General features: G+C 34.2%; 1 protein-coding gene across 1 annotated transcript in view; it reads right to left on the bottom strand.

Annotated features, from left to right (window-relative positions):
• The window catches only part of NSMAF (neutral sphingomyelinase (N-SMase) activation associated factor), a 149,874-nt gene that overhangs the window by 43,146 nt on the left and 93,051 nt on the right, over positions 1-13,677 (bottom strand). Inside the window, exon 4 of the mRNA XM_012722913.1 lies at positions 3,059-3,163. Within this exon, the coding sequence (XP_012578367.1) occupies positions 3,059-3,163 (105 nt within the window). The remainder of the gene's footprint in view (positions 1-3,058; positions 3,164-13,677) is intronic.

The following is a 13,677-nucleotide window of genomic DNA, read 5'->3' as shown; positions in this document are numbered from 1 at the left end:
AATAAATGAGTTTCATTTTAAGCAAGGCATCTTTACAATATAGAACAGAGGATGTTGGTGGTGGGATGTTAAGGAATTAGCAAAAAGAGTATGTTTACCTACAACTTGGTTACCCTGAAGCATACTCTCTATTAGCAAAACAGGAAAAATGCTTCATTATTTACTTTTAGTTCTCAAGTTTCAGAAAAATGAGTTGGTGCCCTAATATCTTTTAAAGATAATTGATTAATGTGTGTGTATATGGATATGTCTGTGTGTGAATTCATGGTTTTAGTATTTCTGATACATTTCAATTCACTGAAGGCACTTGTTACTTTTCTATACTCAATTTATCCCATTTTGCCTGTTAACCTCTTCAAAGTTGGCCCTTATGACCTTTCAATTCAATTTGCAATTGCCTTTCCTATCTTTCTTTCCTATCAGTATGATATGATGTTCCAGATTCATCTCACACATTTTCTGCCTTAGATTTAGACTTAGTCATTTCTCCAGAGACTCCATTCCTTTAATGGAAAGTGGTATTCAGATATCATAAACACAGTACTCATTGTTACCAGAATGGTTCCAGGTCTTTTCAGAGGACAGAGTTAGAAAATACTTTCTTTTAGACCACAAGTTTACAAATCTATGTATTTCCAATTCAAATGAAAGATTCTAAGGCTTTCACATAACACATTTATTATTAAAAAAGTGTATGAATCCATGTAAGCATTTCTAGATCAAATTGAAGATTATAAGGCCTTTACTTAATTCCTTTATTATTAGATTTATTTCTCTTTTATGTGGAAAAGTTTGTTCCTGAAATTAACACATTACTTTTTTTCTCTAACTATATAAATCTATATGCATGTGTATAAATTTCAAAATAATAATAACAATGACTATCAATAACAATATGACCACTAAAGCAATTTACCACATCTTTACAGTTGTTTTCTAATTTAGGATATAACTTACCCTATTATTTAGGATATATATTACCATATATATATATATATATATATATATATGATATATCTTACCATCTAGTGTTACCTAAAATGCTGTGTTGTGAAGCTCACAAATACACTTCTTTTCTGTGGCTAACCTCCAAGTTTACAAAGAGTTAAGTTCATTTGTCTCATTTTCCCTTTGATTTTTAACATGTACTGTTTCTCTTGAAATTTAATTCCATATTAAAACATACATATAAAAAACTTCTTGTTCCACAGTGAAAATTACAAAATAAAATAAATTAGAGAAACCTTGTCTTCATATTATCCCCCTGATCTCTCCCCTTTCTATGCCGGTAAGTCACTCCCATTAAATTTTATTTATGCTTGGCCCTCCTTGGTGGCACAGCGGGTTAAAGCACAGGACTGAGAAGCTAAAGCCACTTCCGCATGAGTTCGATTCCCGCCTGCCCTGGAGATGACCACATGGCGTGGCAGACCTCTCCTGACCTGCCCGCTGCTCCCCTCAGGAGTGTACTTCATAGATCTGCCTGTTCTGTTCCCCACTCTGTCTCTGGTGAAGCCTCTCGCCGCCCCTGAGCCTCTGGCCTGTACCCCAGTTCTGTATGCACAAATAAATAAATCTTTAAAAAAAATGATTTATGCTTTTTAAAATATGAAAGATACAAGATTAATTTTAAAAAAATATATAAGAAAAGCTAATCTCCCCTTTCTTATATGAAATGTAGCATAAAATACACAGTATTCAACACCCTACTTTTTTTTGTACTTAATATATACCAGAGAGCACTTATACATAGAATTTCTTCATGCCAATACTACAGCTACTTAGTGCCATATGTAGACATCCATGGTTTATTCTATCAGTTCCCTACTGAAATGTTTCCAGTATTTTGCTATTATAATTAGTGCTATAATTGAGAACCTTTTGCATATGACTATTTACATATTTTTTAGTGTATCTTTTAATATCCTGGAAGTTGAATGACTAGATAAACAGGTTGATACATATAAGACCTTGCTAGATATTAACAAATCCTCTTCCAGGGGAATGTACCATTTCACACTAATAACAAAAAATTCAGACACAGGTTATGCTTTTCTAACTTATATTTGCATTTCAACAATAAATAAATGAGTTTCATTTTAAGCAAGGCATCTTTACAATATAGAACAGAGGATGTTGGTGGTGGGATGTTAAGGAATTAGCAAAAAGAGTATGTTCAAGAAATAGAAACTATCTAATCTGACTGAAATATTAAAGAAACAGATACACTCTGAGTTCCTGAACAAAAACCTAAATATGTTTTACTTTGATTCTTACTTAAATAAATTCTATACAATCTTTATCTTTGAGGATAAAACTTGAGTAGCACCTAAAATTAAGAGTTTCTCTTAACACTTTCTAACATGAAAGTGTTTTCTAAGTTGTGGCCAACAGTTGCTTGCCAAGGAACATCTCAAAGGAAATTATCAGTAGGTACATTTTTGCTGAAAAAACTTTTATCCTAACAAATTACTAACAAAACAAACCATTAACCAAAGCATTAACATTAACAAAAAAATTTCAGCTTGGTATTTTAAATAAACATTTCATGACTCTATTACACACTTTTGCACATAGTTTTCAGAAGATATGACCAATGAAACATAAATTGTTTTTTATAGTGATGGGTAGTAGTTACTAAAACAGTGAGAAAGTACATTTTGCTTCTAGTTTAAGTTATACATTTTGAAAGTGCTGATTTTAATACCACTCTATTCTGTATGGTCATTAATTTGTAAGATCATAACCCAAATAATTGAGAGTGTAAGTACACATGGGATGTAAGAAACAACGTGATGGAATGAATCATAGGCCTACTCAGGTGATGTAAAATCTTAAAGATATGAAAACACACTTTTCCTAGATTTGAAGTTTTAACAACAAATTATAAATCCCCTCTTTTCATTACTTTCCAAATAGGAAGAAAGGGATAGCTACATGATTTTAAAATATCAGACATTTAATATTAACTAATAATTTTAATATCAGAAATGTTTAATTTTAAAATTTCAGACATCAAAAGGTTTGTTAGTCCATGGAGATCCAAAATCTACCTTACCTTTCATTCTGACTGCCCTTGCATTGAACATGATTAGCTGTATGCTGTTCGAAGTAGTACTCCTCCAAGTTAAGCAGCAGCAAGGAAAATCTAAATTTCGACAAAAAAAAAAAAAATTCAATATTTATTTTTGTTAGAAAGAAAAAGGAAATAGTATATTGAAAATGTCTTTTCCCAAAGTGCTTTTCCATTCATTAATTCACCAAGTACTTACTAAGCATTATCATATGCTAGTGGGGAGAAAACAACAGAAATTTCTGCTTGGCAAGACTAATAACCATTATGCCCAAAACAGGTAGATTTATTATTTTTTTAATTTATTATTCCTTTACAGAAACACCAGAATTCATGAACTTAAACTTATCCATGCCTGAACAAAGCTTGATACTTTCCCTCCAATTGCATTTTTATCCTTTGTTTCCTTTGAATGACACATTCAGCTTCCCCATCTCCTATTTCCACTACATAGTCTACCCTCCAATATCATGTTTTAGGGTGAACAGGGATGTGACCAAATGCCTCTGAGAGATACAGATCTTTATGTACCCCCATGCAATAACCAAATCTAATGCTTTGTACATGATGGGAATTTAAAATATTACTCCTTTGAAATTTAAAGATAATTTTAAAATACTACTTTAGTCACATGGCCACAGAAACAAATCTATGACAAAGAGCTGAAAAACAGGGTTTGTTTGTTTCATGATAAAGACCAGGAAATAACACATTTAAAGGTAAAGGTATAAGGGCAAGTTTTCATGAAATGGGCAGGACTTGAGGTGGGTCTTGAAGTTCTTGTGTGCTAGAGAAAGATATTTACATTTAAAATGGCAGATTAAAGATATGAGTTTATTTCTATTGTTTCTGGGGACATTACTAAATGTAAGTAAAAATACTTATAATGGTAAAACCCACAGGACAAAACAAGTTTTCCCGTGAAAGCATAAAAGCAGATAAAAGATACCAACAAATTTGTAACAAAAGGAAAGTGGATGTAATATTCAACTGTGAATCAGAACAGCAAATACCTACAAGGAAGGTATAGTCAGGAGAAAGTCAACTAAGTCGAAATCCTCTAAAAAGTTCCCAATTACAGTTATCAGATACCAAGAAGGCAGGGGTGAAGCACAAGTCTGAATGAGAATGGCAGCTCAGATTCTTCTTCCCTTAACAGCTACTTTGCCTCACTTTGGTACATGGTTTGTCTATCTAACTGAAAAAAAAAAAAAAAATGGATCCAAACCTGACATCAAGAACAGTGGAGAGCAAAGCTGTATTGTGAGAAGAGGGTGATTATGCAGGAAAAAAAAAAAAATACATGAATACCATCAGGAAGATGTATACCACTTTGAGCAGGAATCTCATGGGTTAGTTTTGGAAAAAGCAAAACAGTCCCACAGAAAAGATACTGCTACAGATACTGGTATTTGAAAGAACATCTACAACATCACCTCTTAAAGAAAAGAACTCCCTATAATGATAAAAAATTACATGCTTTAATTACATTTCAAGTCAACGGACAATTCAAGATCACCACTTAGTTACAGGAAGAATAAAACAAAACCAGCATGAGAACACAACCTGAAGGAGTAGAGAACATGCAGATAATAGAAGGAATGGTCAAAAGACTGTAACTAATATCCTTACAGAGAAGAAATTCGATCCACAAAACCAAAGAGATTGCTCATTGAAAAAAAAATATATATATATAGAGAGAGAGAGAGAGAACCCAAAGTAAAATAACTGATAAATTTAAAACAATGATAGCAGAAACTAGCTTTAGCATCTTAATAAGTAACTTTTAGTAGGCTCCCCTTCATTTTAAAATCTACGAACTAGACTTAATCATAGGTGTAATTGTCATAACTCAATCTAAAATGCTCACTATTATGTGGTCTGAATTCCAATATAATCATAAGAATTAGGACTGCTAGTAGTCTGATACATCAGATAATTTCCAGGACAGCATAAATCAGAGGGATGCTTACAAATCACCTTGCTCCTTATTTTTAGTTTTTACCTTAATGTCTTAAAATCCTTTGCATGGGCTGAAGTAATTCAGCTCTTTCTTTTCCCTCTTGATCGCCCCCCCACCATCCCATCTCTTAGAGAAAAGGTAAAATAAGTATTCTTTAATAAGACATGGTATATAAAGCACATGAACCTATATAAACAACTAGTTCTTCCATAGTGTTATTAAAATATACCATATCCTTAATATCATTAAGATGTCCATATTATCAAAAGCAATGAAAAATGTTCTAGAGATTGTATACGCTGTAAATATACTTACTGCTGGATTATACATTTCAAAATGTTTGAGAGTCTCCCTGGACACAGGGATTAAAGTCTCAATGTATCAAACTATCACCAGACAATGTAGAATGAGTTCTATCCCTGGCCAGAAGCTAACCCACAAGGTGTGACAGACCTCTCTTATCTGCCAGCTGCTCCCCTCAGTTGTGTATTTCTGTAGATCTGCCTATTCTGCTGCTCCACACTCTGTCTCTAGAGATTACCCCCCAGAACTCTGGCCTACACCTAGCTTTTGTAAGAATAAATAAATAAAAATAAATCTTTAAAAAATGTTTGAAGACAGTAAATGTTATGTGCTTTTTAACCACAAAAACATAATCTTATCAACTATTTTATAGCTAGTTACTATTTTGGTAAACTAATTAAATCTTTCAGATTTGGAAAGACATGTAAAACATATGATGAAGTAATACAAACAAACCATCATAATAAAACTAAAGGAATAATGAAATTTCCTGTGGCCTCTTCTTTGTCTGAAGTGTTATAACTTTAAAAAATTAACTTTGTATTTAAAAAAATTACAATGAAGCTTCATGGTGTTACAAATGATTACTCAAACTACATTCTATGGAGTAAAAAATTCCATACTTTAAAAAAAATTGTAATCACTTTAATAATCCTGTGATCTTTCTCAGTATTGTATCAAACCATAGATTATTTTTTTAGGAGCCTCTTGACCCTGCCCCTGGTATTCCATAGTTTTCTCTGTCTTTACAAATGTGGTAGCATTCTCTTTATGTAAATTCTTGTGTTTCCTCACTTAGCAACTCGATTTGACAAAAAAGATGCTGTCATATCCTCTTTCCTCATGTCACCCATATTTTAAAGCATTCTCCTCAACACTTAATCAACAATGTAGGTCAGGCCTCACACTTGCATTCAAAGCCACTCAACAACTATTCAACACAGAGTTGACTAACAGTTCTTATAGTGGATATAGAAGATTTGCTAGTGAATCATTTCTCTAGTGTGGAGCTATAACACAGGCTTCCGTGTGCTTAGGACTGTGATGTGGGCTGGATGGTTCAAGTGCTATGATGCCGTAGAGAGAGAGACACAGGCATAGAAAAGGGGAAGAATCTCTACTCAAATCACCTGACACCATCCTTGGATAACGATCAAATGAAGTACCTACCTGAGTTAATATGTTTGGGTATTTTTTTTGTAAGCTTCCTAAATGGTCTTTGAAACAAGGAAAAATACTTTAAAATCTTGATGAGGTAGGTCCTGTGACCCACCATTAGAAATATTCCCAGAGAAAGACATTTTGAACAGCAAACTCATATGAATAGTCAATGAAATTATTATTTCACCTAATATTAGTGTTAATGTCTTCTCAATTCTGCTCTCCAGACACCACAAAAACAAACATTATTTATTCTCTGCTAAAGTTCAGATAAACTAAATCTACTGCATTTTCCTGAATTACCAGTCAGAAATCTGTCCAAAAATATTAGATTAACATGACATTACTTAATAGTGAATTCACACAGGAGACTGGTAACGTCTGTCATAGTGGTTTATAAATTTGTCTGATCTAGAATCAACATCAAGACTTATGCACATGTTTTTTCTGGACCTTTCACAGTCCCTAGAACACTGAAGCAATATTGCAGTTACAAACTCAAGCTCTTTCAGGAGCTTACTGGTGAGAGTCACAACACAAGGTGCCGGTGCATCTTCACCAGCTCAGGTAAGTGCATCCAGTCACCTTCAGCCTAATGGTCATTTCCCTGACAGATACAAAATAAGAGCCACTTTCTCTGTCAATGATCAATTTTACACTACTGTGCGGTGTAAAATTTACAGTACCTAAGTAGCACAGCCTAGTTTTTAAAACTTTAGGAAATTTTAAGCTTTTAAAAAGGTATGGTATTTTTTTAAGACACTAAGGCTTTTGGGCTTTAACTTTTATAATGCAAATTACACAGGTCTGTAATATCCTCTTAATCTGTCCTTGGTTGATATCCTTTATATTTAAAAAAAAAAAATTCAGAATTTAAATAACCATTCTTGTGTTTTCTGCCTAAGACATTAAACTTTCACCAAGGGAAGTCAAGGAACTGCAACTATATCTCACTGAGAATAAGGTCTATGTCATTTTCTGTATTGCCACTTCCTGTTTTCAACTACATGAAGTACACTTTAGCTTTTTTTTTTGCCCAGGTGGCCTGTGACAAATGAACAGTTATGTGATCTCTGTTCCTCTTTCCAGTAAGTCCTCAGGGTTTTCTCCCTCTGGTTCATGGATTTCTCTGCCTATGTATAGTTTCTTTAAATGCAAAATCCACAGCTTCACCTAAAAGGCCTTTCCTTTTGAATAGGTCTGTAGCTTTTTCTCACTAGAAGCCAATCTTAAGGCCTATCTGAAAAAACTTCAGTAATACACATTAAGTCTTTAATTATCCATGTTTTACACATTTGCATAGAAACAGCTGAAGGACCAAATGTTATTTCTAGTCCCTGAAAAAATTGTTTTCTCATGTAAATTTATGCCCTCCCCCACTCCAGAAGCCTGCTATATTCCACTGTAACCATTCTCACTATTTCAGTTGGTCTTCTGGTCTCTTCATTTAAGAGTAAGTTTAAAGGTCTATCACTAGCTATCCCCTGGCTATGAGATGCAGTTACTCTTTGACAGAGATGGTTCAGATATTGAATTCCCTTTCACAGATACCATTGATAGCGCCCGCTGTTTCTATTTTCAAGTCTCAACTAACAACAAGAACAAACGGCAAAAATATCACCTATACTTTCAAAGTCTTTCAATTTCCTCATCAAGGGTCATGCAACTTGCCTACACCAGGAAGATAAAGCCCTAGTTTGAAGAAACAAACCAAAAAGACGAATGTATAACTACACTACCTAAAATCGTGTTTCTCAAACTTTCATGTCTGCACAATCATCCAGGGATTTTGTTAAGCTGAAGATTCTGGTGCAGTAAGTCTGGGATGAAGCCTGAAATTCTGCACTTGAACAAATTCCTAAGCAATGCAGATAGCACTGGTGCAAGAGTCACATGTACAGAACATAGTTCTAATACCCACAATTACCAGGCACCAATCATTTCTGACTCAGCTTAAGCTTCTGAGATAACATAAAAGTAAGCCTGGGGCTAGGATTGAAAACTGCATTTCATGGTGGAAAGGGGTTAGATTTAGAAGAGTGGACATGTGTTCCAGCCTTAGTTCAGCTATGAATTGGCTATTGGATTTTTAGTTGATTTACTTTATTTACTTAGGTCTCAATTATAAAATTAAGGGGAAGGAGATATAGATTACCTCAAAGGTTCTTTCTTACCATTGCGTTTATAGATTTATTAAATAAACTTGGGTTTAAAGAAATGGGCAGGAATTCCATTCCAGGCATTATGCCCACTAGATGCTCAGAGATACAATCTCAGTACAGATCTCTAAAACTCCAGGCTATATTACTTAAATAAAAAAGAATATATATATATATATATTCAAATGCATGCCTGAGGGGATGGAAAAGTAAGGGAAAGTCTTAAAAGAAACTAACACAAGGTAAGGACATTGGATGGAGCAGTCTTTTGCCCTAGAGACTGCTCAATACTTTGAGTAGCAGAGATCCTAAATTCATTAGGGCCATGTGAGGAGAGTCATAGGGGTGAAAAAGGATAGGATATAGAAAAAGTCGGGAGGAAATAAAGCCAACCACCACCACATCTACCTTAGAGGAAGTAGGCTGGATCTTGGTTCTGGGCTGGGGGCAAAATAAATATCTCGAGAATCATAAAGGAAATGAGGGAATTAAAATTAGTGAATGGTAGTATAAACAACTAATTTGTTTTTATTTGCTTATTTGTTGGTGCAGGGGTTAAAATATCAAGTGATCAAGCCACAGCCAGCTACTGCAGCTTCTCATTCCCCAACCCCACCTCACCTTCCACCTCTGGCCTATACCCCAGTTATTATATGCATAAATAAACAAAAACAAACCTTTAAAAAAAATTAAAGAGAGGAAAGAACATCAAAGGTATAAAAAGGAACAGCCTTTTTTAAAGAATGACCAGCAGTTAAATGATTCAATAGAACTATTAATTAAAAAATATAGTAACTTAAAAAAGGAACAAAATGATGTAAAAATAAACTATTATAATAAAAATATAGTAACTGAAATTAAAAATTAAACTAATGGGCTAGGTAACTAGAGAGAAAATAAGTACATTGTAAGACCAATTTAAGTAACCCACAATGCAGTGCAGAACATAAGGATAAATATAAAAGTCATTGAGACATGAAAAAATGGGGAGAATCGATATTTCAAGAGTTAAAGTCCCCAGCCAAAGTTTTCCAATCGAGTCAAAGGAGTAAAAAGAAAACTCTTTATAAACAAACAGTAAAACACTACAAAGAGGAGATCTTAAAAACTGTCAGAGAAAAGACAGGTGACTTACAAAGAACAATTAAGACTTAACATATTGGTTTGTTGCAGGTTAGCCTCCTAGAGTAGCTTCTGGTCTGTGCACACTGATCAACCACAAGGCTTAGAACCCAGGACCTTAACCACACCAGAGAAAATGCTGGTATTTCTCTAACCATGACCACTGACAGAACAAATTCTGCTACATCACACAGCTTTGGCCTCAAACCAGAAATGGTGATCTGAAGTTCCATCACAGGTAAGTTCTACTTCATCCGGCCCTTGGTCACTCCAAGATATCCTGGTTTCTCTTGGAATCTGAAACCTATCTCTGCAAGGTAACCAACTGCTACATCTGGATAGCATGGCATACCAGTTACTGGCCTTTGCTCTATTGAGTTTCCCCCACCAAATGCTGCTCCAGTTAAGTCTGGCACATATTCCCTGGCCATCTGCACAGTCTTCAAAATGCTGAGCGAACTTACACAGTTAGCAAAACAAGGACAACAGAAAGACATTTTCAGACAGAAAATAATAAGCATAGTTTATTACCATCAGACCTTCATCAGCAACTTCTAAAAAATATTCTTCAGAAAAGAGAAAATAATTCCATAGAGAAGATAGGACATGACGAAGGGATGCTACAATAAGACAATAAAAACAAGCACTTGGAAATATACAAACATTGATTAGACAATTATAATGTATAATTTTTAGGTTTAAAATACAGATTGAAATTTTGGACACTAACAGACTACACTTTAGGCTGGGACAACTAACAGGAAGTTAAGTATTCCAAGAATTGGAAGGAAGGTTAAGAAAATTATTATTTGAGACCTTAGGTTACATAAAATGTTGAAATTTCAAATGTAAACACTAAAAAACAGACAAGGAATATATAACTTATACACTTTCTGGAAAAAATGAAATGGAATAAGGAAGTCTGAATCAAATGAAAACAATAAGGCAAAATTAAAGAAAAAAAAGTAAAAATGAATCCAAATATATCCACAATAATAAATGTAAATGGATTGATCTGTCAAGATAAAAATTATCAGAATGAGCTGTTAAAATATCCCAGTATGTTATTTTATAAGAAAATATGCTTCAGGGCCTTCACAGTGGCACAGGGGTAAATTAAATTCTCAGTGCTATCAAACCACTAGTCACTGTAGCAGAAGTTCGATCCCCCATCCGGGAGGTGATCCACATGATGCAGCAGACCTCTTCTGACCCGCCCGCTGCTCCTCTCAGCAGTGTACTTCAGTAGATCTGCCTGTTCTGCTCCCCACTCTGTCTCTGGAATCCTCTTACATTCCTCCCCCTAACTCTGCACTATGCCCTAGTTCTTGTATGCATAAAATAAATAAATCTTAAAAAAAAAAAAAAGAACTATGCTTCAAATCTAAGGATGCAAAATGTTTAAAGTAAAACATGAAAAATTCTACAAAATTGAAATAACACACAAAAGAAAACTAATATAGTTGTATTAATATCAAAGAAAATAGAAAAAGAAGCATTATTTAGAATTAAAAACATCACCATTATTGCTAAAAGATTCAATTTGCTAAGATATGAATTCTAAACTTACAGAGACTTACTAGCTTACCCTGAAAGTATATATAGCAAGAACTGACAAATACTAGGCAAAGGTTACACCATAAAGCATATCACAGTTATTGATAAGTCAATCAGAAAAAAAAAAATCCTTCACAAAATAGAAGATCTAAATACAAGTCTAACATAATAGACGCATAGGCTACACCAATATTAATAACATATATCTATTTCCAACCTCACACCAAATAAATGTGAAAACTGATAGTAAACTATCAGTTAATGCCAAAGAATTAGTATTATATAAAACTTATCCTTTAAATACAAATCTAAAAAAAAAGATAATTTTCAAAATCTATGGGTTAGGACTATTAAGAAAGTTCTAAATATCTGATGGGCATATGATAAAATCAAAATATTTAGAAGAAAACAGGCAAATGACTTCTACTAACTGGCTAGTCCCATTTTATTTTTAAAGATTTATTAAATTATGCATACAAGAATTGGGGCATAGTCCAGAGGGGTGGGGAGGCAGGTAAGAGGATGCACCAGAGACAGAGTGGGGAGCAGAACAGGCAAATGTACTGAAACACACTGCTGTAGGGAGCAGTGCGTGAGACAGGAGAGGTCTGCCACACCCTGTAGGTCAGCTCCCAGGCAGGGGATGGAATTCCTGCTGCAGTGGCTGTGGATAGCTCCATAGTGCTGGGCTTTAACCCACTGGGCTACCAGGGTAGGTTCTGGCTAGTTCCATTTTATACCAAGTTAAAATTTGTAATTAAAATCATAATGCAAACACACTTAGAAAATCCATTATTGGGTAGATTTTGTGTCCTCCCAATTGGTGGCCAATTTAACATAAGTTAATACTAGAGAGTGGAAAATGAAGTGATAGACTAGCAATGCATCTTAAGTAAAGTCACGGTAAATTCCAAGTTAATGAAAATATTTGCAACATTTATTTTCTCTCCCACTGTTTTCCTGATAATGTGAGAAAAATGTACCTTTATCAACTTATAGTTAGTTAGCTTTCTTTGACCCATCAGCATTCCTGACTACTGAGTACTGATTTGGTAGTTTATCTTCATTTTCAACACCTGGCAAATCTCACTGCACTATCAAAAGAATGGGTGGTTCTGTCTCAGAAATGAAAGATTAAAAGGGGGTAAAACTTTGCCAACTCAACCAGTATTTTTACAAAATCAATTGCTAAATTAACACATAAAGTACCAGCCAAGAAATTTACTATGAGCATAACCAAGAAAATTATACACAGGTAGTATGTTTAGAGTAAAGCTAAAATCTAAGAAATATCCCTAAGGATATTTCCTTAAGGATATCCCTAAGGATATTTCCCTAAGTGTGACTCCAATACAGAATTTATGTTTTATCCTGGAATGAGAACTTACAAGCCACTACCACATAACCAGCTCTACATTACAAACAGGAACTTGTGACTCCTCCTCAGTAGAAACATGCTGCCATTACCTAACTTTCTATATCACCCACGGAGAAAATAGCTGCATCCAACGAAACTGTTCTATACATGAAGAGAAAATATATTTAACAATTAGCTTGCTCCTAAATCTTCAAATAGAAATATCTTCAATAACAGTTTGTAGAATAATCTCAGCTGCTAACCAACTGTTAACAGCTATTGTTTTCAACAAATGTAAAGAAGTTACATAAGTTAGCTTTTGAATTTTTTTCCCATTTACTTTAATACCTATACAGGGTGTTTTACCAGTAAAATCAATATGATTTCTGAGATTAAGTCTTAACCAGGATACTAGTTCTTCACCAGGATCCTAGTGTACATAATGTGAATGGCCCAGTATCTCTTGGTTTTCTAGTTCTGAAAATTACCATTGCATTTCTCCACAAACATCCTCAATAAATGGAGCCACTGTAGAGGTATTCAAACAAGAAAACAGAAAGCAGGACTGCTGTGTTTAACCAAAAAAAAAAAAAAAAAAATTACAGAATGCCTAATGAAATTTGAATTTCAGCTCATGTACAAAAATGTTTTAGTTTAAGTATGTGCCAAATATTGTATAGCATATACCAAAAATTATTCATTCTTCACCTGAAATTCAAATGTAACTATTGTTCTGCCCTTTAGCTGACAATGCTAGTAGGGATTCGTCCACTATTACATGTAATCTTCCACAACAACACTTGTCAATTCTACCTTCTGAAAACATCTAAAGTCCATCCAGTTTTTCTCCACATTTTGTGCCACCACCTAGGTCTAAGCCACCAATCCAAAGATCTCCCAAGTAGTCTCACTGCTTCCACTTCATAGAAATATCACTTACTTCAATGCAGCAACATCATTTTAACACTGAAAAAAATGAATG

The sequence above is a fragment of the Condylura cristata genome, unplaced genomic scaffold, assembly GCF_000260355.1.
Source record: "Condylura cristata isolate star-nosed mole 26May11 unplaced genomic scaffold, ConCri1.0 scaffold00009, whole genome shotgun sequence".
NCBI lineage: Eukaryota > Metazoa > Chordata > Mammalia > Eulipotyphla > Talpidae > Condylura > Condylura cristata.
Note: the sequence above shows the minus strand (reverse complement) of the source record. Positions and strands in the feature narration are given on the sequence as shown.